This window comes from Sebastes umbrosus, chromosome 20, assembly GCF_015220745.1.
Source record: "Sebastes umbrosus isolate fSebUmb1 chromosome 20, fSebUmb1.pri, whole genome shotgun sequence".
Lineage (NCBI taxonomy): Eukaryota > Metazoa > Chordata > Actinopteri > Perciformes > Sebastidae > Sebastes > Sebastes umbrosus.
Genome location: NC_051288.1, coordinates 20,037,093 through 20,062,760, shown reverse-complemented (window position 1 = coordinate 20,062,760; position 25,668 = coordinate 20,037,093). Strand labels below are relative to the sequence as shown.

The 25,668-nt window shown below is 41.6% G+C and overlaps 3 protein-coding genes across 12 annotated transcripts; all 3 read left to right on the top strand.

Annotated features, from left to right (window-relative positions):
- Positions 1–355: 355 nt before the first annotated feature.
- Positions 356–25,172, top strand: LOC119479496 (zinc-binding protein A33-like). Of its 10 annotated transcripts, none has more exons than XM_037755169.1 (9): positions 4,910–4,915; positions 8,708–8,710; positions 9,033–9,221; positions 9,558–9,891; positions 11,255–11,338; positions 11,435–11,653; positions 11,735–11,757; positions 13,040–13,158; positions 13,263–14,595. In XM_037755169.1, exons 3-9 carry the CDS (start codon positions 9,130–9,132, stop codon positions 13,844–13,846), a joined length of 1,455 nt encoding a protein of 484 aa, XP_037611097.1. In that variant the 5' UTR covers positions 4,910–4,915; positions 8,708–8,710; positions 9,033–9,129; the 3' UTR covers positions 13,847–14,595. The 10 variants fall into 10 exon arrangements, with proteins under 10 accessions (XP_037611094.1, XP_037611096.1, XP_037611093.1 ...); XM_037755163.1 differs by lacking the exons at positions 4,910–4,915; positions 8,708–8,710 and adding exons at positions 7,648–7,735; positions 25,122–25,172 and having other exon boundaries at positions 8,908–9,221; positions 13,263–13,882; XM_037755166.1 differs by lacking the exons at positions 4,910–4,915; positions 8,708–8,710; positions 9,033–9,221; ... (4 more) ...; positions 13,040–13,158; positions 13,263–14,595 and adding exons at positions 356–422; positions 1,613–1,920; positions 2,257–2,590; ... (3 more) ...; positions 5,664–5,782; positions 5,887–6,997.
- Positions 5,529–25,121, top strand: LOC119479851 (zinc-binding protein A33-like). Its single transcript, XM_037755820.1, has 4 exons — positions 5,529–5,562; positions 22,997–23,211; positions 23,316–23,454; positions 24,635–25,121. Exons 2-4 carry the CDS (start codon positions 23,190–23,192, stop codon positions 25,119–25,121), a joined length of 648 nt encoding a protein of 215 aa, XP_037611748.1. The 5' UTR covers positions 5,529–5,562; positions 22,997–23,189.
- Positions 15,615–22,986, top strand: LOC119479497 (NACHT, LRR and PYD domains-containing protein 3-like). The gene is made up of 9 exons (XM_037755170.1): positions 15,615–15,931; positions 16,563–16,703; positions 16,783–16,854; positions 16,955–18,725; positions 19,991–20,152; positions 20,264–20,437; positions 20,573–20,740; positions 21,572–21,618; positions 21,711–22,986. Exons 1-9 carry the CDS (start codon positions 15,886–15,888, stop codon positions 22,229–22,231), a joined length of 3,102 nt encoding a protein of 1,033 aa, XP_037611098.1. The 5' UTR covers positions 15,615–15,885; the 3' UTR covers positions 22,232–22,986.
- Positions 25,173–25,668: the final 496 nt, after the last annotated feature.

Below are 25,668 nucleotides of genomic sequence, written 5' to 3'. Positions count from 1 at the left end.
TCCAATGTTGTAAACACGAGCTCACGAGTTTTATCTGAAGGCACCATTTTTTCTGAAGTAATGATTTTAAATGACTAAGTTTATCTTACAATTTCTGCTTTCAGACTATTTTGTATAAATGTCAAATCATTCTGTTATGATTATTTCCAATAAAGCTGAGCAAAACATGTTGTAGCAGTTTTTTTTGTAGCTGAAGTTCATTTTACAGAAGCCTAAATGGAAATGTTCTGCAGTTAATTCGAGAAGTCTTTAAATAATGTGACACTGTGCAGACCAGAAACACCAGTTTCCTGTTTTCTACACCATCACCCAAGAAGGAAGCAAGAGACGTTTTTTTTTTTTTTTTTTACATCTGTACGAATAACACTCTGCCTGGAGCAGCCGCTGTCACTGTGTGAGTCAGATAGTTGTTATTGAAGCAGGTAAGCATTTCCTTTTAATCTGTTTGATTTTGATATTAACCCTGACTGAACATAGTCATGCTATATCGGAAAGAATGTGTTTTAATGTAGTTTGACCAATTATTTGATCTGCTGGAAGTAAATGACTGTAGGCTACAGGAAAGTCTCCGTCTCATGTCTAAGACCAAGAGAAAGTCAGTTTTGGTCGCTGTAATTATTCCTCCTGTTCATAATGGCCATTAACAGGTCCCTTTTTAATGTGCTTCCAATGTAAGTGATGGAGAACAAAGTGTACAGTCCTCGTTTTGTGTAAAAAACTAGGGCTGTCAAAGTTAACGTGATAATAATGTGTTAACGCAAATTTGTTTTAACACCATTCATTTCTTTAACGCAATCATTTTAGGTTGTAGTGGGCTCAGTTTTAAAGCTAGCCTAAGGAATCCATTGGTACCAACCATGTCATACTAGCTTGTCGTGAAGGAGGCTAAATAACACTCCAAACTTATGCTAAATTTTGGTGAGGAAAAACAGGCATGGCCATTTTCAAAGGGATCCCTTGACCTCTGACCTCAAGATATGTGAATGAAAATGGGTTCTATGGGTACCCACGAGTCTCCCCTTTACAGACATGCCCATTTTATGATAATCACATGCAGTTTGAATTAGCTGTGTAATCTAATTTACTAGAGGGAATGTAGAGACTTTCTTTGCACTGCACTGTACATGGAGGTAGTACGACAGCACAACTTGGACTTTGCTTCCACCATCTGTTCAACAGGCAAAGATGCAGCATTTAGAAACCGGAACTGAAAAAACAAAGACCTTGCACTATTTTGTTATGTGGAGTATATGATGGTGGATGGAGACGACTTAGTGTGTGAAAACTGAAATGGAAAGAAACACCAACAGGAAACGCTCAGTGAAGTTATGACCAGATAAGCATGTAAAGACTTTTGCAAAACTGACTCAATATTTGAACACATCATGACACTGTCTCTTTTTGAGACAGTAAATAAAACTTAGATTTGAAAGAAATTAACTAAACAAAATGTTCAAATTGTTTTTCCACTACAAAATATTTTGTTTAGAATAGATCTGTGCTTACTACTCCAAGTCAAATCAGCTTCATATCCGTTTAATGCTTGCAAATGTATTTCATTTTGGTCCATAAATTCATTCTAACTTCTTGTTTTTGTCTTTCGCAGCTCTAGAGAAGTTCCTCAGTCTGAGGTCCTGTGAACTTGCTGCAGTTGAAAATGACTACACCTGTGCGAATTGAGAAAGTCCTGAAAGATCACCTGGATGATCTGAGTGATAGGGAGCTGAGGAGATTTCAGTGGTACTTGTCCCTCAATGTGAGATTGGATGGCCAGCCCATCCTGAAATCCCAGCTGGAGAACGCCACCAGAGAGGTAACTGTGGATAAAATGGTGCAGGTTTACGGGAAAGACGGTGCTGTGGAGACAACAGTGGACGTTCTGATGAGGATGAATCATAATGACCTTGCAATAAGGTTAACTCAAGGTAAAATGTCCTAGTATACTTGGTAACTATGAGCAGGGCCAGCTTTATACAGTTATTCACATTTTACATGTTTTTTTATGGATAATAAATATGTAGAGAACACACATATTTTATCTTTCTATTCATAGTATTATTGTGTTGTTATGACTATTTCTGATTAGACTTTGTGTCACACTCTCTAACTGTTGCTCTGAACTTCATGTGGAAGCAGAAAGAGAATTCATGTTTCAGTGTTTCAGTTTCAGAGTATAACAAATATTATAATTCCCATTGAGGAGCCTGTGACTGAAGTATAGCAGTAATATGTCTTAATATCTTCTTTATTTTGATTTGCAGCCCAAATAGGCCCAAACGAGGAACAGCAATTACATGAGAGAGAGACGCAGAGAGATGAAGATTGGACTCAGGATCTTTCTTGTTCAATTTGCATAAACATTTTCACTGAGCCTGTGACTCTGCATTGTGGCCACAGCTTCTGTAAGACCTGTGTGCATGGATATTGGAGGGAAAAAACCAGTCAGAAATGCCCAATTTGTCAGAAAGTTACAGACACTGAACCTCAGACTAATTTTGCTCTGAAGAGTTTGAGTGAAATATACACACGAAGAAGTCCGGTTGATCCACCAGGAGGACACAGAAGTGCCTCATTACATCAGTCATCTCAGGTGAGGCCGATTTAGTTATTGATTTGACTGTGCTTGAATACTTTAAGTGTTGTTGATAAAGATATTTCATTGTTACTAAATTAAATTTTTCCTTAAAGCCACTGTTTTGGGGATTCTGGGGCACTGGTTGGAGACTTTCTAATCAGCATTCAAATTACTGTAATTTTACATTTATTAATGGAACCACTGTTGGATTGTTGGTTTAATGTTGAAAATATTGAGCAAATGTATTTCACAGTGTGGTTTATAACGCAGAAATGGAATAATCTTCCGTTTTTAGCCCACCTAGGCTCTATGGTTGGTATGGTTGGCCCACCACTTTGGTCCAGACTAAATATCTCAATAACTATTTGATGAATTAGCAATAGAGAGCCGAAGTCCCTCCCCTTCTGGTGGACTCCATGGGACCTTATTTCAGAAAACAATATGTACAGTAGTCAACAGTGAGAGACAAATATTTTTTTGATCCTGTTTGAATTGTGCCATAAATCACACATAGGTACGTTTGTCAATTTAAAAGATTAAACAAGAACAAGAAAGTCAGTTTGTTGTAGGTTTCTCGTAGTATCATTTAGTTTTGTGTGAAACCGTTCAGTGAACTACATCTCTCGTCTCGCACAATATTCATCACCAACACTTTCCTTTAGGTCTCCATGAGGTTGACATTTGTGGTTTTGGGTGAAATGTCTCAACAACTACTGGATGGTTTCTCTTTCAGTTTAGTTTTTTGACCAAAGACCTGCAAAACCAATGACATTCCCATCAGCCTCAGCTGTACTTTGTGTTTTCTAACAGGCTAAACAAACTAAGAGAACATGGTAAACATTACAAAACATTAGCATGTTAACATTACCATTGTAAGCATGTTAGCATGTTGATGCTATCCTTTAGTTTAATGCACCTCCGTTCCAAAGTACAGCCTAACGCCGAAGTAACGCCCATGAAAAGCTGTAGCAGCCGCTCCCGTACTCGGCGAGCTGTAGCCATTTGATTCTGCGGTGAAGTGTGGCCAAACAAAATTTGGGAAAAGTTTAACTTTTAGTCGCGAAGTGCGGCCAGAGAGGAATCGCAGCCAATCAGTAAACAGATCCTGTGACTCCTGTGACATGTTGACCTACTTTACAAAGAATTTCTTCCCGTCTGAAACACATGAATACGCCTCCCGGCCGCAGAAACATGGACTTATTGCGGCGAGCCACACTTCGCCGCTGCCTGGTGTGAATTTGGCGTAACAGAGCTGCTAGCATGGCATGATGATAATGCAAAATAACATCTCATTCAGACTTGCTGAGATAGCTTGAGAGATTTTGGGAGGTTTACCTTTTCACTCCCCAAATTTCCGATAATGGTTTCACTGATTGACTAACATGTTGGACCTAATCTTCTTTTTTCAGACTCCTTCCAGGACCATCAAAGAGAAGCGTGAAGCTTTTCAAAGGGTCAAACAATTTTGTGATTCATCAGTTGAGCACATTAAGGTTTGTCAGCAGTTGTACATATCTTTTTAATTTGATCATACAAAACTTTAACACTTTAAGAAGTGGAGAGGATGAAGTTCTTACTGTGACCCACAGAATCAGAGACGCGACACAGAGAAGAAGATTAAGGACGACTTTGAGGAGCTGCATGGCTTCCTCAAGACAGAGGAAGCAGCCAGAATAGCGGCATTAGAAGAAGAAGAGACTCAGAAGATTGGTATGATGCAGAAGATCACCGAGATCAGTAGCGACACTTTCTTGGTGTCTGACACTGTAAAAGACATGGAAGACTTAGGGGTTGACCGCTCGTTCTTACAGGTAGTTATTCAAACTCAGGAAAGGTTGAATTCATACAAAGTAATCTGAAGAGTGCTAATGTATTTTTTGTTTTATTTGCAGAACTTTAAGACTGAAATGGAAAGGTCAGTATTAAAGTATTAAAGTGAGTAGTAAAAGGGATTTAGTTTTTCTTGTGTTTCCTAGCCTTTGCCTTCTGTGAGGTTATTGAAGGATAAATTCTGTTTTTTTTCCAAGTCTGTCTTATAAGCATTCTCATATGGTTATATATACATTGATAGAGTTATTGTAATCTTTACTCTTGTCTGTACAGGCCACTGAAGCCTCACATTAGCTTAGACTGAACTTTAGAATGAACGAGCACTACAGACTTCATCCCCCATCTATTAAAGCTGCAGTTTGTAGAAATGGAGAAAATATGATTTAAAAAAAGTTGTTTTTATAAAACGGTCACTATATCCTGACAGTAGTGCATGAGACAGCTAATCTGCAACGGCCCCTGCTAGATGTCACAGACCGGAGGAAAATAACCAATCAGAGCCGAGCTGGAGTCTGCCGTCTCAGCAGCTGTCAATCATTCGCAAACTCCGATCAAACGGTCAAAGTAGGCAGCGCTGATCAAATATTAATCAATATTCTGTTACTGTAATGCCTATTTCTCGCCTCAAATGTTTTCAGAAACATCTTTTAGTGTACTGTTTAGCTGTAAAATGAGAACATTTTTGACCCGGCAGCCATGTTGAGATCAGTTGAAGAAATACCAAGCACCGCCCACCAGCCGGAGTACAGCCAATAAGAACGCTCTCTCTCTCACTGAAATGACCTGTGATTTTTTAAAACCTGAAAACAGAGCCATGAGGAGGTGCAGAAGTCTACTTTTCTCTCAGAACACTTGAATTACAATATGCTGAAAGGTTATTGTGGAATTTTTGCCCAATGAAGCCAAAAATATACTGCCTACCCCCACTTTAAGGTGTGTTCAGACGCGGCATGAATACATATGAAGAATTGGAAAGACGTGTGTGGCCTTGAAAAGACGCAAATTCGTCCAAGGAAGAGCGATCTGAGGTGAAGAAGCATCTAAAAATGTATCCTGGGGCTTTATGAGTCTACTTTAAATAAACAGACTGCACAAATGGTCGAGCAGTCAACGAATGGCGCAAGGGAGATCTCTCCATGGCATTATGGATACGAGGAGTGATTATAGCGACCAATAACTCTTTCAACATACATATGGCGTGTTGTATTGTTTTGAGACAGACTTGAACCTATCTCTTAATCTCTTGAATTTGCTCCAGAACTCAGAACGCACTGCCAGATCCACGGCTACTTCCACAAGCGCTGATAAATGTGTCCAACCATGTGGGAAACCTCCAGTTCAGAGTCTTGGAGAAGATGTTAAGCATTGTAAAACACAGTAAGTTTTGGGGCACATAAGCTCTGAATGAATTCATATTTCGCCTCTGGTCAGGAAACTCACCACTGAAGTGTTTTTGTTTTGTACTTCTGTTTCATCTCCAGCCCCTGTGGTTCTGGACCCCAACACTGCATCTCCATGGCTCTCTCTGTCTGAAGATCTGACCACGGTGACACTCACAGACACCCCGCAGCAGCGTCCTGGAAACCCAGAGCGCAACACCAGTTGTCCACAGGTCCTGGGCTGCGAGGGCTTTGACTCAGGAAAACACTCCTGGGAGGTGGAGGTAGGAAATCAACCCGGATGGATACTGGGAGTCGCTGAAGAGGCCCAAGACGGGAAGGAGGAGATTCCACAAAATGGACGCTATACTATTACGACAAGCAACAGAGGGTATACAGATGTCAAGGGCAATTTACTATTGGAGAGACCCAACAGGATCAGAATAGAGCTAGACTACGAAAACGGGACAGTGTCATTCCATGACGCTGATAACAACACATCCATGCTGACCTACGAGGAGAGATTTACTCAGAAGCTGTATCCATATTTTGCTTTTGTTGAAACTAATGATAATGAGGGTTATGACGAAGATGAGGAGATACAAATCAATAAAGGGGAAGCAAATAGCAGTGGAGGCCAGATAGAGATCTGTGAGTCAGATGTTTCTCTCACAGTGACATAGTTGCAGAAAATGGCTGCTTCAGATTCAGTAACATAGGTCTACCGTACTGGTAGTAACACATATCAACTTACTGATCACGTTGTCCATCACCCTGTTATGTTATGGATCAAGCATTTAACCACGCTAGTAGATAAGTTAGATTCCTGCTACTGACTATGCTAGTAGTTTGTGTTTAGTGCTAAACTAAGATGTTGAACATGATAAACATCATACCTGCATAAAATATTGCTTTGTTTGAAAAATGCTTGTTTGCATGCTGATGTTAGCATTCAGCTCACCGCCAACCTGCTGATGCTGATGCTGATGTGTTGTTTTCTTAATTCTCTTGTATTTTGTCTAATTGCATTCGATATCTTAAGTTGCAGGGCGTTGAGGTCTCAGGGCCTCACAGAGCCGTTAGCATGATTGTAGACTCTTGTGGTGCCTTCAAATGGCGTCGTGTTTACCGTGTTTATGACATGAGTCCACATGAACGCCCCCCTCTTGTGGTATTCGCGATCTCATAAGTGAAAAGTTTCTGAAAGCTCAGAGTTTACGAGTTGTGACGTGTTTGTTGACAGAAATGGCGGAGGCCATGGAAGTTCATTTTTCGGAGCATATGTTAATATATTGTAATTTTAGTCGTATATTGTTTTTCTCTATTATATAATAGGTCTGAGGAAAATGTTGATATTACCAACGGCCTCATCTCTTTCCTCTGTCATTATGTCTTTGCATTTCCTGCATTATGTTACCCACTTGCTAAATTGTTAGTCTCTGTGGCTTCTAGACGTCGACAATAATGTTAATATTGCCTTTCTCACAACTTAACCACTTGAACACCAATCATATCGTGTACACGACTTCCAATGTTGTAAATAAGAGCTCACGAGTTTCATTTGAAGGCACCATTTTTCCTGAAGTAATGATTTTAAATGACTAAGTTTATCTTACAATTTCTGCTTTCAGACTATTTTGTATAAATGCCAAATCATTCTGTTATGATTATTTCCAATAAAGCTGAGCAAAACATGTTGTAGCAGTTTTTTTTGTAGCTGAAGTTCATTTTACAGAAGCCTAAATGGAAATGTTCTGCAGTTAATTCGAGAAGTCTTTAAATAATGTGACACTGTGCAGACCAGAAACACCAGTTTCCTGTTTTCTACATCATCACCCAAGAAGGAAGCAAGAGACGTTTTTTTTTTTTTTTTTTTACATCTGTACGAACACCACTCTGCCTGCGAGCAGCCGCTGTCACTGTGTGAGTCAGATAGTTGTTATTGAAGCAGGTAAGCATTTCCTTTTAATCTGTTTGATTTTGATATTAACCCTGACTGAACATAGTCATTCTATATCGGAAAGAATGTGTTTTAATGTAGTTTGACCAATTATTTGATCTGCTGGAAGTAAATGACTGTAGGCTACAGGAAAGTCTCCGTCTCATGTCCAAGACCAAGAGAAAGTCAGTTTTGGTCGCTGTAATTATTCCTCCTGTTCATAATGGCCATTAAGAGGTCCCTTTTTAATGTGCTTCCAATGTAAGTGATGGAGAACAAAGTGTACAGTCCTCGTTTTGTTTAAAAAACTAGGGCTGTCAAAGTTAACGTGATAATAATGTGTTAACGCAAATTTGTTTTAACACCATTCATTTCTTTAACGCAATCATTTTAGGTTGTAGTGGGCTCAGTTTTAAAGCTAGCCTAAGGAATCCATTGGTACCAACCATGTCATACTAGCTTGTCATGAAGGAGGCTAAATAACACTCCAAACTTATGCTAAATTTTGGTGAGGAAAAACAGGCATGGCCATTTTCAAAGGGATCCCTTGACCTCTGACCTCAAGATATGTGAATGAAAATGGGTTCTATGGGTACCCACGAGTCTCCCCTTTACAGACATGCCCATTTTATGATAATCACATGCAGTTTGAATTAGCTGTGTAATCTAATTTACTAGAGGGAATGTAGAGACTTTCTTTGCACTGCACTGTACATGGAGGTAGTACGACAGCACAACTTGGACTTTGCTTCCACCATCTGTTGAACAGGCAAAGATGCAGCATTTAGAAACTGGAACTGTAAAAAACAAAGACCTTGCACTGTTTTGTTATGTGGAGTATATGATGGTGGATGGAGACGACTGAGTGTGTGAAAACTGAAATGAAAAGAAACGCTCAGTGAAGTTATGAGCAGATAAGCATGTAAAGACTTTAGCAAAACTGACTCAATATTTGAACACATCATGACACTGTCTCTTTTTGAGACAGTAAATAAAACTTAGATTTGAAAGAAATTAACTAAAGTAAATTTTCAAATTGTTTTTCCGCTACAAAATATTTTGTTTAGAATAGAGCTGTGTTCACTACTCCAAGTCAAATCAGCTTCATATCCGTTTAATGCTTACAAATGTATTTCATTTTGGTCCATAAATTAATTCTAACTTCTTGTTTTTGTCTTTCGCAGCTCTAGAGAAGTTCCTCAGTCTGAGGTCCTGTGAACTTGCTGCAGTTGAAAATGACTACACCTGTGCGAATTGAGAAAGTCCTGAAAGATCACCTGGATGATCTGAGTGATAGGGAGCTGGGGAGATTTCAGTGGTACTTGTCCCACAATGAGAGATTGGATGGCCGGCCCATCCTGAAATCCCAGCTGGAGAACGCCACCAGAGAGGTAACTGTGGATATAATGGTGCAGGTTTACGGGAAAGACGGTGCTGTGGAGACAACAGTGGACATTCTGATGAGGATGACTCGTAATGACCTTGCAATAAGGTTAACTCAAGGTAAAATGTCCTAGTATACTTGGTAACTATGAGCAGGGCCAGCTTTATACAGTTATTCACATTTTACATGTTTTTTATGGATAATAAATATGTAGAGAACACACATATTTTATCTTTCTATTCATACTATTTTTGTGTTGTTATGAATATTTCTGATTAGATTATGTGTCACACTCTCTAACTGTTGCTCTGAACTTCATGTGGAAGCAGAAAGAGAATTCATGTTTCAGTGTTTCAGTTTCAGAGTTTAACAAATATTATAATTCCCATTGAGGAGCCTGTGACTGAAGTATAGCAGTGATATGTCTTAATAACTTCTTTATTTTTATTTTGCAGCCCAAATAGGCCCAAACGTGGAACAGCAATTACCTGAGAGAGAGACGCAGAGAGTTGCAGATTGGACTGAGGATCTTTCTTGTTCAGTTTGCCATGAAATGTTCACTGAGCCTGTGGCTCTGCATTGTGGCCACAGCTTCTGTAGGACCTGCGTGCACAAATATTGGAGGATGAATGTCATTCAGAAATGCCCACTTTGTCAGAAAGTTACAGACACTGAACCTCAGACTAATTTCACTCTGAAGAGTTTGATCGAAAAATACACACGAAGAACTCCGGTTGATCCACCAGGAGGACACAGAAATGCCTCATTACATCAGTCATCTCAGGTGAGGCCGATTTAGCTATTGATTTCACTGTGCTTGAATACATTAAGTGTTGTGGATAAAAATATTTCATTGTTACTTAATTAAATTTTTCCTTAAAGCCACTGTTTTGGGGATTCTGGGGCACCGGTTGAAGACTTTCTAATCAGCATTCAAATTACTGTATTTCTACATTTATTAATGGAACCACTGTTGGATTGTTGGTTTAATGTTGAAAATATTGAGCAAATGTATTTCACAGTGTGGTTTATAACACAGAAATGGAATAATCTTCCGTTTTTAGCCAAGCTAGGCTCTAAGGTTGGCATGGTTGGCCCACCACTTTGGTCCAGACTAAATATCTCAACAACTATTTGATGAATTAGCAATAGAGGGCCGAAGTCCCTCCCCTTCCGGTGGACTCCATGGGACCTTATTTCAGAAAACGATATGTACAGTAGTCAACAGTGAGAGACAAATATTTTTTTGATCCTGTTTGAATTGTGCCATAAATCACACATATGTACGTTTGTCAATTTAAAAGATTAAACAAGAACAGGAAAGTCAGTTTGTTGTAGGTTTCTCGTAGTATCATTTAGTTTTGTGTGAAACCGTTCAGTGAACTACATCTCTCGTCTCGCACAATATACATCACCAACACTTTTCCTCTAGGTCTCCATGAGGTTGACATTTGTGGTTTTGGGTGAAATGTCTCAACAACTACTGGATGGTTTCTCTTTCAGTTTAGTTTTTTGACCAAAGACCTGCAAAACCAATGACATTCCCATCAGCCTCAGCTGTACTTTGTGTTTTCTAACAGGCTAAACAAACTAAGAGAACATGGTAAACATTACAAAACATTAGCATGTTAACATTACCATTGTAAGCATGTTAGCATGTTGATGCTATCCTTTAGTTTAATGCACCTCTGTTCCAAAGTACAGCCTAACGCTAATCCCTTACTCAGCGAACTGCAGCCATTTGATTCTGCGGTGAAGTGTGGCCAAACAAAAGTTGGGAAAAGTTTAACTTTTAGCCGCGAAGTGCGGCCAGAGAGGAACCGCAGCCAATCAGAAAACAGGTCCTGTGACTCCTGTGACATGTTGACCTACTTTACAAAGAATTTCTTCCCGTCTGAAACACATGAATACGCCTCCCGGCCGCAGAAACATGGACTTATTGCGGCGAGCCACACTTCGCTGCTGCCTGGTGTGAATTTGGCGTAACAGAGCTGCTAGCATGGCATGATGATAATGCAAAATAACATCTCATTCAGACTTGTTGAGATAGCTTGAGAGATTTTGGGAGGTTTACCTTTTCACTCCCAAAATTTCCGATAATGGTTTCACTGATTGACTAACATGTTGGACCTAATCTTTTTTTTCAGACTCCTTCCAGGACCATCAAAGAGAAGCGTGAAGCTTTTCAAAGGGTCAAACAATTTTGTGATTCATCAGTTGAGCACATTAAGGTTTGTCAGCAGTTGCACATATCTTTTTAATTTGATCATACAAAACTTTAACACTTTAAGAAGTGGAGAGGATGAAGTTCTTACTGTGACCCACAGAATCAGAGACGCGACACAGAGAAGAAGATTATGGACGACTTTGAGAAGCTTCATGGCTTCCTCAAGATAGAGGAAGCAGCCAGAGTAGCGGCATTAGAAGAAGAAGAGACTCAGAAGATTGGTATGATGCAGAAGATCACCGAGATCAGTAGCGACACTTTCTTGGTCTCTGACACTGTAAAAGACATGGAAGACTTAGGGGCTCGCTCGTTCTTACAGGTAGTTATTCAAACTCAGGAAAGGTTGAATTCATACAAAGTAATCTGAAGAGTGCTAATGCATTTCTTGTTTTATTTGCAGAACTTTAGGACTGAAATGGAAAGGTGAGTATTATTCATCCTCTTTCTTATGTTTCTGAGCCATTGCCTCTGTGAGGTTATTAAAAGATGAATTCAGATTTTTTAAAGTCTGTCTTAAAGGGACTGTTTGTAAGAATCAGAAATTGCTTGTTAACAGCGACACCTGTGGCCGTTAAGTCATTAAAGTGAGTAGTAAAAGTGATTTTGTTTTTCTTGTGTTTCCTAGCCTTTGCCTTCTGCGAGGTTATTGAAGGATAAATTCAGTTTTTTTTTCCAAGTCTGTCTTATAAGCGTTCTCATATGGTTATATATACATTGATAGAGTTATTGTAATCTTTACTCTTGTCCGTACAGGCCACTGAAGCCTCACATTAGCTTAGACTGAACTTTAGAATTACATTTTGCACTGAACGAGCACTACAGACTTCATCCCCCATCTATTAAAGCTGCAGTTTGTAGAAATGGAGAAAACATGATTAAAAAAAGTTGTTTTTATAAAACGGTCACTATATCCTGACAGTAGTGCATGAGACAGCTAATCTGCAATGGCCCCTGCAAGATTTCATAGACCGGAGGAAAATAACCAATCAGAGCCGAGCTGGAGTCTGCCGTCTCAGCAGCTGTCAATCATTCGCAAACTCCGATCAAACGGTCAAAGTAGGCAGCGCTGATCAAATATTAATCAATATTCTGTTACTGTAATGCCTATTTCTCGCCTCAAATGTTTTCAGAAACATCTTGTAGTGTACTGTTTAGCTGTAAAATGAGAAAGTTTGTGACCCAGCAGCCATGTTGAGATCTGTTGAAGAAATACCAAGCACCGCCCACCAGCCGGAGCACAGCCAATAGGAACGCTCTCTCTCTCACTGAAATGACCTGTGATTTTTTAAAGCCTGTAAACAGAGCCGTGAGGAGGTGCAGAAGTCTACTTTTCTCTCAGAACACTTGAATTACAATATGCTGAAAGGTTATTATGGAATTTTTGCCCAATGAAGCCAAAAATATACTGCCTACCCCCACTTTAAGGTGTGTTCAGACGCGGCATGAATACATATGAAGTCATTGGAAAGACGTGTGTGGCCTTGAAAAGGCACAAATTCGTCCAAGGAATAGCGATCTGAGATGAAGAAGCATCGGTGCTATAAATGTATCCTGGGGCTTTATGAGTCTACTTGAATAAACAGACTGCACAAATGGTCGAGCAGTCAACGAATGGCGCAAGGGTACTCTTTCAACGTACATATGGCGTGTTGTATTGTTTTGAGACAGACTTGAACCTATCTCTTAATCTCTTAATTTGCTCCAGAACTCAGAACGCACTGCCGGATCCACGGCTACTTCCACAAGCGCTGATAAATGTGTCCAACCATGTGGGAAACCTCCAGTTCAGAGTCTTGGAGAAGATGTTAAGCATTGTAAAACACAGTAAGTTTTGGGGCACATAAGCTCTGAATGAATTCATATTTCGCCTCTGGTCAGGAAACTCACCACTGAAGTGTTTTTGTTTTGTACTTCTGTTTCATCTCCAGCCCCTGTGGTTCTGGACCCCAACACTGCATCTCCATGTCTCTCTCTGTCTGAAGATCTGACCATGGTGACACTCACAGACACCCCGCAGCAGCTTCCTGGAAACCCAGAGCGCATCACCACTTATCCACAGGTCCTGGGCTGTGAGGGCTTTGACTCAGGAAAACACTCCTGGGAAGTGGCGGTAGGAAATCAACCCAGATGGATACTGGGAGTCGCTGAAGAGGCCCAAGACAGGAAGGAGGAGATGTGGTCGACTCTATGTACTATTGTGAAAAACAAGAAGAGGTATACGGATGTCAAGGGTAATACCTTAATACTACTGAAGAGACCCAAGAGGATCAGAATAGAGCTAGACTACGAAAACGGGAAAGTGTCATTCCATGACGTTGCTCACAACAAATCCATGCTGACCTATGAGGAGAGATTTACTCAGAAGCTGTATCCATATTTTGCTTTTGTTGAAACTAATGATAATGAGGGTTATGACGAAGATGAGGGGGTAAAAAGAAAGAAAAAGAAAGCAAATAGCAGTGGAGGCCAGATAGAGATCTGTGAGTCAGAGGTTTCTCTCACAGTGACATAGTTGCAGAAAATGGCTGCTTCAGATTCAGTAACATAGGTCTACCGTACTGGTAGTAACACATATCAACTTACTGATCACGTTGTCCATCACCCTGTTATGTTATGGATCAAGCATTTAGCCACGCTGGTAGATAAGTTAGATTCCTGCTACTGACTATGCTAGTAGTTTGTCTTTAGTGCTCAACTAAGATGTTGAAAATGATAAACATCATACCTGCATAAAATATTGCTTTGTTTGAAAAATGCTTGTTTGCATGCTGATATTAGCATTCAGCTCACCGCCAACCTGCTGATGCTGATGCTAATGTGCTGTTTTCTTAATTCTCTTGTATTTTGTCTAATTGCATGCGCTATCTTAAGTTGTAGGGCGTTGAGGTCTCAGGGCCTCACAGAGCCGCCAGCATGATTGTAGACTCTTGTGGTGCCTTCAAATGGCGTCGTGTTTACCATGTTTACGAGAAGAGTCCACATGAACACCCCCCTCTTGTGGTATTCGCGACCTCGTCAGTGAAAAGTTTCTGAAAGCTCAGAGTTTACAAGTTGTGACGTGTTTGTTGACAGAAATTGCAGAGGCCATGGAAGATAATTTTTCGGAGCATAAGTTAATATATGTAACTTTAGTCGTAAATTGTTTTTCTTCATAATTATATTAATAGGTCTGAGGAAAATGTTGATATTCCCAGCAGCCTCATCTTTTCCCTCTGTCATTATGCCTTTGCATTTCCTGCATTATGTTACCCACTTGCTAAATTGTTAGCCTCTGTGGCTTTAGACGTCGACAGTAACATTAATATTGCCGTTCTCACATCTTAACCACTTGAACACCAAGCATATCGTGTACACGATTTCCAATGTTGTAAACACAAGCTCACGAGTTTTATCTGAAGGCACCATTTTTTCTGAAGTAATGATTTTAAATGACTACGTTTATCTTACAATTTCTGCTTTCAGACTATTTTGTATAAATGTCAAATCATTCTGTTATGATTATTTCCAATAAAGCTGAGCAAAACATGTTGTAGCAGTTTTTCTTGTAGCTGAAGTTAATTTTACAGAAGCCTAAATGGAAATGTTCTGCGGTTTATTTGAGAAGCCTTTAAACAATGCGACACTATGCAGACCAGAAACACCAGTTTCCTGTTTTCTACACCATCACCCAGGAAGGAAGCAAGAGACGTTTTTTTTTTTTTTTTTTACATCCGTACAAATAACACTCTGCTTGCGAGCAGCCGCTCTCAAGGTGTGAGTCAGATAGTTATTGAAGCGGGTAAGCGTTTCCTTTTAATCTGTTTGATTTGAATATTAACCCTGACTGAACATAGTCATTCTATATCTGAAAGAATGTTTTTTAATATAGTTTGATAGGAACTGTAGGTTACAGGAAAGTCTCCGTCTCATGTCCAAGACCAAGAGAAAGTCAGTTTTGATCGCTGTAATTATTCCTCTTGTTCATAATGGCCATTAACAGGTCCCTTTTTAATGTGCTTCCAATGTAAGTGATGGAGAACAAAGTGTACAGTCCTCGTTTTGGCTGTCAAAGTTAACGTGATAATAATGTGTTAACGCAAATTTGTTTTAACATCACTCATTTATTTAACGCAATAATTTTAGGTTGTAGTGGGCTCAGTTTTAAAGCTAGCCTAAAGAATCCATTGGTACCAACCTTGTCATACTAGTTTGTCATGAAGGAGGCTAAATAACGCTCCAAACTTCTGCTAAATTTTGGTGAGGAAAACCTGGCATGGCCATTTTCAAAGAGATCCCTGTCACTGTGTGAGTCAGATAGTTGTCATTGAAGCGGGTAAGCATTTCCTTTTAATCTGTTTGATTTGAATATTAACCCTGACTGAACATAGTCATTCTATATCGGAAAGAATGTTTTTTAATATAGTTTGACCAATTATTTGTTCCGCTGGAAGTAAATGACTGTAGGCTGCAGGAAAGTCTCCGTCTCATGTCCAAGACCAAGAGAAAGACCATTGATGAGGAGTATCAACTGACCGAAATCACGCAGGCTACGAGGGAGATGAAGAGAAAAACATGGAGCAAAAGAGTGTTGCTGATAAAACAGACGAGGTCTCTCGAGGTAAGGATGTCAAATTAAGATTCGAAGGCAATGAAAGGACCCTGTACCACGATTCATGAAGTGAAAAAAGAGTGCTAAGGAAGATTTCAATTCCAAAACTGTAAATATAAAATTCAGTTGAGAAACAATTAACACGTTGATAACCTAAAAAGCACCAGAAAAATCTTAAAGAGGACCTATTATGCTCATTTTCAGGTGCATACTTGTATTTTGTTTTTTTGCTGGCTCACTCTGTTGTGATTGGTCAACCGAGCCAAACTCCTCGGACTTTGCTCTAAGTAGCTTTGTTTTGAGAAAGGCAAACTAGACGCTAGGCAGGTATTATGCAAATGTGTTACTTGGTGATATCACCACGTTACGGAAGAAAAGGTGGGACTTCAAGCAAGGTGTTTCAGGCAGTTCAGGAGCAGTGTTTCTGTGGGGGAGAGTAACTCCCTTTGGAGTAGACTTTGGGCTTTTGTAATTTTGCAGACCTTTGACATGCACAAAATAACTATATAACACACTAAAGGAAAGGGGAAAAAAGCACAAAAGTATAATAGGTCCTCTTTGATGATCATTCACTGCACTTTTTTTTGCTCCAGTTTTTTTGTAACAAACTGCTGAAATTGAGTATTGTGGTTTCTTTCAGAGTCAGTTCCCTCTAATCAGGCTGAGGTTCATCATTTCCAACCCAGCTACACCGCTCAGAGTGGAGGCAACGTGGTTGCTCCCTTCATCATTGGTTCTAGCATTGGCAACATAAACATCAATATCACCTCAACGGGCCAAGGTAGATATATAGGCTAAGACGTCGTGGGAGTAGCTGAAACTGGGGTTTGGGCTCTGCTGATGTTCTTCTTCTTTTGCAGGGTCTATGGTTCCATCAAAAGAAGCATTGAACCATGACACTGCACACAGCTGCGGGTCTCTGCAGCCCCAAAGTGAGTACGACCGCGTTTAGGAACTGGACATATTGACAGCCTTGAATCTTAAAAATGAGAAAAACCCAGAATAACCTTTTGAATGCATTTCTTCCTTCAGACGATAAGATCGCAGAGAAACTGAAAGCTACTCTGAAGAGGAAATTCGGCCACCTGCTCGAGGTGATGATGACGGAAGCGAAGAAGATACCTCTCAATAAGATCTACACAGAGCTCTACATCACTGTGGGAGGAAGTGGCGAAGTCAATAAGGAGCACGAGGTGAGACAGATCGAAATGGCGTCCAGGATACATGTGGCCCAGGAGAAATCAATCCACTGCAATCAGCTCTTTGATCTGCTACGGGGACGAGACCCCGACACAAGAACTGTGATCACAAGGGGAGTCGCTGGCATCGGAAAAACCGTATCCGTCAATAAGTTCACTCTAGACTGGGCTGAGGGGAAGGCAAACACCAACCTGGCATTTGTTTTTCCTCTCTCTTTCCGAGAGCTGAATCTGATGAGAAAGAGAAAATACAGTCTGGTGGAGCTTCTCAGTGTCCTCTTCCCCGCAACAAAAGACACAGGAATCTTTACTAACTGTAGCAACAAAATGCTCTTCATCCTCGATGGTCTGGACGAGAGCCGCCTGTCTTTGGACTTCCACAAAATTGAAATATTGTCTGATGTGACGCAAAAGACCACGATCGCGGTGCTTCTGATCAACCTCATCAGACGAACACTGCTTCCTTCTGCTCTCATTTGGATAACATCTCGCCCGGTAGCTTCCAGTCAGATACCTCTGGAGTTCGTTGATCTAATGACAGAGGTGCGAGGGTTCAACAACCCCCAGAAAGACGAGTACTTCAGGAGGAAAATCAGTGACGAGAGGTTAGCGAATAGGGTGATCGCGCATGTGAAATCCTGCAGGAGTCTTCACATCATGTGCCACATACCGGTCTTCTGCTGGATGGTGACGAGTGTTCTTCAGAAGACGTTGCTGACGAAAGACAGTAAAGACACGCCAAAGACCCTCACTCAAATGTACATACACTTCTTGTCCTTGCACGTGGAGAGCATGAAGAAGAGGCGGCTGGGGAGGAGAGAGTCAAACGCCGACTACCTGAGAGCTCACATCATGCCGCTGGGTAAACTGGCCTTCAAAGAGCTTGAGAAGGGCCACTTGATCTTCTACGAGAGCGACCTCATCCAGAATGGTATTAAAGTCACGCAGGCGTCGATGTTCTCAGGAGTCTACACGCAGATCTTCAACGAGGAGATGACACTGTGCAAGGAGAAGATATTCTGCTTTGTGCATCTGAGCGTCCAGGAGTTCTTCGCTGCGTTGTACGTCTACCTCACATTCAACAACGACAACATCAACGTCTTGGTTAAGAAGTCGTCCCCTTCGAGGTTCAGAGATTCATCGGAGCTCATCCTCTACAAAGAAGCAGTAGAAAAGGCTGTGCGGTGCGAAAATGGACATTTTGACATGTTCTTGCGCTTTCTGTTGGGCCTGTCTCTGGAGTCCAATCAGACTCTGTTGAAACATCTAATGACCGGCAACCGAACGAACCAAAGAACAAGAACGGAGATCATTAAACACATAAAGCAGAATATCACGGAAAGTCAGTCCCCAGACAGATGCCTCAATCTCTTTCACTGTCTCAATGAGCTGAACGACCACTCTCTCGTGGAGGAGATTCAGAGCTACCTCCGCAAGGGCAGTCTTAACAAAGCCAAACTTTCACCTGCCCAATGGGCCACTCTGGTCTTTGTATTGCTGACATCAGAAGAAGAGCTGACTGTGTTTGAACTGAGCAACTACACCAGGTCAGAGGAAGCTCTTGCGAGGCTGCTGCCTGTCGTGAAAACAGCCCAAGTGGCAAAGTAAGTGATTTCTAAAAACAGTTAAAACATAAAGCAAGCTCTAAAAAATTTTTTTGCCCCTGAAGAAAAATCAATTGAAAAACTTAAAGGTGCTCTATATGATATCCAGAGGATTAATATAGCAGCAAACAATTATTTGCAATGTAAAAATATAAAGGAGTAATGTCTACCTGAGCAGAGAATGAATCGCTGTGTGTGTTGTAATCTGAGTTTCTCCGTGCGTGCCTTTAACGCCTGATCATGCATGTGAGCGTGCCCTATTGGCTAGCTCAGCACTGCTCTCATAAGACGGTTACAGCTGATAACGACGCCGTTGCCGTTCCCCCCCCCCCCCCCCCAGGTTAACATTGTTAGCTCTGTCAGCACTGTTGTCGTTGTTTTCACTGTTAGCACCGTTAGCTACGAGCTAGATAAGACTGTCAAGCCCCCAATTGTGTGGTCCGATGTGACTAGGTGGTGAAAATAGTGGAGCATTTAGCAGCTAAAGAGACAGATGTTTTCCTCAGGAGTTGGTGGAAACCAAAAACAGAGCTAAAAGAGAGATAATGTCAGAGAGGCCAGAAATACAACACCAAATGAATAATAATGTTGCTACTGGATGCGTAAATAAGCAACTGTTTGCTAAAAGATTTGCTTTATCAACTTAAAAAGTGATAAAAATGTCAATGTGGTGTTAACAGCTTGTTTCTGCTGCCTCCACGTGGCCAAAATTATGGCCAAAGTTATTTAGTTTTAAGGTTTAAAAGTGCGGTGTGTAGGAGTTGACGGCATCTAGCGGTGAGGTTGCAGATTGCAACCAACTGAAACTTCCCCCTTTGCCAAGCATGTCGGAGAACTACGGTGGCCGAGGCAAAAAACATGAATGGCCCTCTCTAGAGCCAGTAATTGGGTTGTCCGTTCTGGGCTACTGTAGAAACATAGCGGCCGGCTCCATGAAGAGGACCCGCTTCGTATGTAGATATAAACGGCTCATTCTAAGATAATGAAAAGGTTTCTGCCAATAGATCTCCCAAAATGTTACACACTGTTTTACCTCAAATATCAATAATTTATTCCAAATGAAGTCAGTGGTAATAAATGTTAAATCGGCATGATGTTAGGTGGCTTGTTACATTGCAGTTGCCTAACATTGTGTTTTCATGAGACTCCACCTACTTAGCTCATATTCCAAGTAAGCAGGGGTTAATAATATGTCTAATCTCAACAGAGGGGAACATTTCTTTATGACTTTACTTACCTTTCTCATACTGTCTTTCCTCCTGCAGTCTAAATGCATGTAATCTCACTAAGAACTGCTGTGAAATCCTGGCGAATGAAATCAAATCATCCCAAATTCGGGAGCTGGACCTGGGTAACAACAACCTGACAGATGCTGGAATAACACTGCTCTCTGGTGGACTGAAGAGCAGCAAACTGGAGACACTCAGGTCAAAACCCAACAAGTGTCTTTCTTTTTTTTCCCCAAAGTCAAATAGTGTTTGTATTTAGTTTGAAGCAAGTGTTGTTTTTAACATTTTCTGTATTTTCTGTTTGTTCAGATTGAAGAGCTGCAACCTGACAAAGCACAGCGCCGATGCCCTGGCCTCTGTTATCAGCTCAGCCTCCTGCCAGCTGAAAGTTTTGGACGTCTCTGACAATGACTTTCAGGACGCAGGAGTCAAAGAGCTCTCTGATGGACTGGGGAGTCCTCACTGTAAACTGGAAAGACTCATGTGAGTGGCCTTGAGTGAAATTCCATGCCAGATGAATTATTTAACAGCTGGATACAGTACAGAGCCAAACATGCAAATTCAGTCGTTGCGTTATGGTGATCAGTTGAATGAAATGTCTCGGTGTCTGTTTCGAAGTGTGTCCCTATGCAGAGTGACAGAGGAAGGCTGCACTTTCCTGGCGTCTGCTTTGAACTCATCCTGTCTGAGAGAGCTCGACCTGAGCTACAACCACCCAGGAAACCGGGGCCTGCAGCTGCTGTCTGCTCTGAAGGAAGACCCAAAATGCAGCCTGCAGGATTTCAGGTAGTGGTGCTAGAGCCCGAATGATAGATTAGCTTAAAGGGACTATTTGTAACTTTCAGAAATGCTTGTTAACAGCGACACCTGTGGCCGTTAAATCAACGAAAGTCAGCGTCGGGCTCGCGCTTGCTCGCTCTAAATATACCTGAACGAGCATCGCTCAAAACAGTGAAGCGACACACGTCAGCTAAAACCACAATATCACTCTATATTTCACCTGCTTGGCAGTAATGTTAGCTGACCAGACGAAGGTCTCTCCATGAATCAATGCTGATCCTAGTGTTGGCTTTTCCTGCTTCAGCGTCGGTGCCGGGGCTCTGAAGCAGCGGGGCTCCGCAACGAGTAACGTTATCGTCTCCCGACGAAATGAGCAGGAAGACACCGGCACCCGGTCGGACACGATAACGTTTCTCGCTGCGGAGCCTCGTCACTTCACAAGACACGGAAAACCTCTGTTGGTCTGGAGGCGCTGCAGCATTTATTTCTGCACAAACGTCCACTGTACATTCACTAGATATTCTCATAACTAAACTAACTCTCTTGCAGTGTGGAGTGAGCGCGCGTTCACTTCAAGAGGTGGAACGAGACAGCGAGATCGCGTGCGCTGTCTGAGTGAAGGCAAGCAGGCCGAGGAGCGGAGACAGCGGCAACACACGAGCAGCGCGCATACGCGAGCGCGCATGTGTCCCGACCCGGTACATTTATACGCTTAAAAAGTTACAAACAGTCCCTTTAATTGTCACGGATATATATTTGTAGCGGCGAATGTTGATAAGTAACAAGACAGTATCGATGATACAACAGTCAGAAAACTGGTCTTCTGTTATGTTTTAGTGTGGAACAGTGTGGTGAATCCATGATTCAGCCAGGTCCAAAGAAATGTGAGTAACCAGCACTTCTCTGTTTCCTTCCAAACTAAATAAAAAAAGCATTGAATGACTTAAAATACTGACTTGATCCGTTTCATCATCAGACACCAAAAAACTCACCCTGGACCCAAACACAGCACACAGAGACCTTTCTCTGTCCGAGGGAAACAGGAAAGCGACGCGTTGGACCGCGCAGCCGTTTCCCGATCACCCGGAGCGGTTTGATTTCAGGACTCAGGTGTTGTGCGAGGAGGGACTGACCGGGCGCTGCTACTGGGAGACAGAATGGAGCGGGAGAGCTTTCATAGGAGTAGCCTACAGGAGGATGTGCAGGAAAGGAGAGGGTCCGGAAAGCTGGTTAGGCAGAAATGACTCTTCCTGGGGACTATACTGCACCAAAGACGGCTACAAGAGCTGGCACAAAGGCATGATCATTACTGTAACCATCCCACCCAGCTCCAATAAAGTAGGAGTCTATCTGGACTGGTCAGCGGGGAGACTGTCCTTCTTCAGGATCTCTTGCGGCGCACTGACCCCCCTCCACACCTTTCAGACCATCTTCACTGAGCCCGTCTACCCGGGGTTTCGGCTTGGCTGGCCGGACTCCATGGTGTACTTGTGCTAGATATTACCTGGCAGTGGACATGATAATAATTCAGCACCACCATCTCTCTCCAGAAAGAGTAGCGTTTACTCTGAACAATTCAGTGAACACACTGTTAGTAGTTTTCCTAGGACTACTTCTTCAGTAGAGGGTAGTTCCAATAAAAATTGTGGAAGAAGAAATCGAGAACATATTCCTCCAAACGTGAACTTATAAAACCAAATCTATCTGCGTGGCTAGATATTAAGAGGAAGTGAAAACATATTTCGTAATTTGGGAAACTGAGGAAAAACGATCTATACGGTGATCTAGACCAGTGGTTCCCAACTTTTTTCCTTAAGGGACCCCTGACTAAGGAAGACGACCCTACAGACGACCCCTGACTGAGCATATTATTTCCTGTGAATATTACATCAGAGATGAGTTTCCCTGTGATTTTTAAGGAACTTTTAATACAATTCTGTACTCTCTATTTTGTATTCTTTTTTATTTTAAAAATCCTACGTACTTAATAAGCTTTACAAATTCAGGGTTTTCGTCTCCATGACGCTTGGCCACTTTAAGGTGTGTTCAGACGCGGCATGAATACATATGAAGTCATTGGAAAGATGTGTGTGGCCTTGAAAAGACGCAAATTCGTCCAAGGAAGAGCGATCTGAGATGAAGAAGCATCGGTGCTAAAAATGGATCCTGGGGCTTTATGAGTCTACTTTGAATAAACAGACTGCACAAATGGTCGAGCAGTCAACGAATGGCGCAAGGGAGATCTCTCCATGGCATTAGGAGTGATTATAGCGACCAATAACTCTTTCAACGTACATATGGCGTGTTGTATTTGAGACAGACTTGAACCTATCTCTTAATCTCTTGAATTTGCTCCAGAACTCAGAACGCACTGCCAAATCCACGGCTACTTCCACAAGCACTGATAAATGTGTCCAACCATGTGGGAAACCTCCAGTTCAGAGTCTGGGAGAAGATGTTAAGCATTGTAAAACACAGTAAGTTTTGGGGCACATAAGCTCTGAATGAATTCATATTTCGCCTCTGGACAGGAAACTCACCACTGAAGTGTTTTTGTTTTGTACTTCTGTTTCATCTCCAGCCCCTGTGGTTCTGGACCCCAACACTGCATCTCCATGGCTCTCTCTGTCTGAAGATCTGACCATGGTGACACTCACAGACACCTGGCAGCAGCTTCCTGGAAACCCAGAGCGCAACACCACTTATCCACAGGTCCTGGGGTCTCATTTATAAAACAGTGCGTAGGATCCATACTAAAAATGTACGTGCGCACAAAAGCCGGAAATGGCGTGCGCAAAAAAACAAATCCGACTTATAAAACCGTGCGTACGCACACCTGCACGCAATGTTCCCTTTATAAATCACAATCCACCTGGAAACTTGCTAAAATGATCAAGACAATCAGTAATATCCCCCCCGCCCCTACGCTGGATATCGTTAGAAAAAGGAAGTTAGACAGGAGAACACTATTTATTATTTATTATTTATTTATTTAAGTTGTTATGGCAAACTTGTCCTGCATTAGGATTAGGACTGACAATGATAATGAAGATATGGAGAGTACCGATTTTGTGAGAGCTGTCACTGGTTTTATTTCCCCACTTTGTTTATTTACACTCTCCATACTGGTGGAGATGTGCCGGGTGGAGGTGACTGGAGGAGGCAGAGTGGCGCACCGCGGTGGCGCACTGGAGACAGTCTGATAGTTGCATATAGCTGTTTTCATTTTGTCTATGTATACTGTATCTGTCCCTATCTAATAAACCATAAATAAATGAATAAGTCATGTCATGTTTACTGCAGCGATTTATCAGACAATAACTTTATGAAAACTAATATGGTACATGGTGATATCTGCTGCACTATTAGAAAATATTATTAAAACTATTGGCGCTACAGCTGACTGCGACTCTCGGTAGTCCGACCCTCTCCTCTGAGCTCCGGTGATGGAGGGACCGTGATGGTGACACAGCGCTGATGAGATATTGAGCTGAATTTGATTTGAGATTTGAGTTGGCTGATATATTTTACATTTGTAAGGTGCTTATGGAATAGTTATGGCTCACTAGCACAAAGAACACTGCTGTTTTAAATGTTTATGATAAAGTGGATATAAGTATGAAGTGAAGTTAAATGTGTGAGAGGCATCTTTATACGTATAATGACATTTAATGTCTACAGTCTGGCTTCAATTCACCACCTCACCACCTGCGTCTCCAGTTTCCTCCACCTCGGTGCCTCCATAATGTGCGTACGCATGGGTCAAAGTTTCCGTACCGGTGCGCACATTCTCCCGTCAAGTTTGTTTTTATAGATCACAACTGTTGCGTGGGAAGTGGCGTACGCACATTTCAGGCCCCGTATTGTGCGTACGCACCGTTTATACATGAGGCCCCTGGGCTGTGAGGGCTTTGACTCAGGAAAACACTCCTGGGAGGTGGAGGTAGGAAATCAACCCGGATGGATACTGGGAGTCGCTGAAGAGGCCCAAGACAGGAAGAAGGAGATGTGGTCGACTCCACAAAATGGACGCTATACTATTACGAAAAGCAACAGAGGGTATACAGATGTCAAGAGCAATTTACTACTGGAGAGACCCAACAGGATCAGAATAGAGCTAGACTACGAAAACGGCACAGTGTCATTCCATGACGCTGATAACAACACATCCATGCTGACCTATGAGGAGAGATTTACTCAGAAGCTGTATCCATATTTTGCTTTTGTTGAAACTAATGATAATGAGGGTTATGACGATGGTGAGGAGATACAAATCAATAAAGGGGAAGCAAATAGCAGTGGAGGCCAGATAGAGATCTGTGAGTCAGAGGTTTCTCTCACAGTGACATATTTGCAGAAAATGGCTGCTTCAGATTCAGTAACATAGGCCTACCACATGGTCTGTTTTTCTTCATAATTATATAATAGGTCTGAGGAAAATGTTGATATTCCCAACAGCCTCATCTCTTTCCTCTGTCATTATGCCTTTGCATTTCCTGCATTATGTTACCCACTTGCTAAATTGTTAGTCTCTGTGGCTTCTAGACACCGACAGTAATATTGCCGTTGCTTCTCACATCTTAACCACTTGAACACCAAGCATATCGTGTACACGACTTCCAATGTTGTAAACACGAGCTCACGAGTTTCATTTGAAGGCACCATTTTTTCTGAAGTAATGATTTTAAATGACTACGTTTATCTTACAATTTCTGCTTTCAGACTATTTTGTATAAATGCCAAATCATTCTGTTATGATTATTTCCAATAAAGCTGAGCAAAACATGTTGTAGCAGTTTTTCTTGTAGCTGAAATTCATTTTACAGTAAATGAAACTGTTCTGCGGTTTATTCGAGAAGCCTTTAAATAATGTGACACTATGCAGACTAGAAACACCAGTTTCCTGTTTTCTACACCATCACCCAAGAAGGAAG

Bases quoted from the DNA above. Each gene is read 5' to 3' on its own strand.
- LOC119479496 (XM_037755163.1), top strand. From the start codon at position 8,959: ATGACTACACCTGTGCGAATTGAGAAAGTCCTGAAAGATCACCTGGAT. The intron at 11,339-11,434 runs GTTTGTCAGCAG...TGTGACCCACAG, and splicing joins CATCAGTTGAGCACATTAAG to AATCAGAGACGCGACACAGA. The intron at 11,758-13,039 runs GTGAGTATTATT...AATTTGCTCCAG, and splicing joins TTTAGGACTGAAATGGAAAG to AACTCAGAACGCACTGCCGG.
- LOC119479497 (XM_037755170.1), top strand. From the start codon at position 15,886: ATGGAGCAAAAGAGTGTTGCTGATAAAACAGACGAGGTCTCTCGAG. The intron at 15,932-16,562 runs GTAAGGATGTCA...GGTTTCTTTCAG, and splicing joins AACAGACGAGGTCTCTCGAG to AGTCAGTTCCCTCTAATCAG. The intron at 18,726-19,990 runs GTAAGTGATTTC...TTCCTCCTGCAG, and splicing joins AAAACAGCCCAAGTGGCAAA to TCTAAATGCATGTAATCTCA.
- LOC119479851 (XM_037755820.1), top strand. From the start codon at position 23,190: ATGTTAAGCATTGTAAAACACA. The intron at 23,212-23,315 runs GTAAGTTTTGGG...TTTCATCTCCAG, and splicing joins GTTAAGCATTGTAAAACACA to CCCCTGTGGTTCTGGACCCC. The intron at 23,455-24,634 runs GTCTCATTTATA...GAGGCCCCTGGG, and splicing joins ACTTATCCACAGGTCCTGGG to CTGTGAGGGCTTTGACTCAG.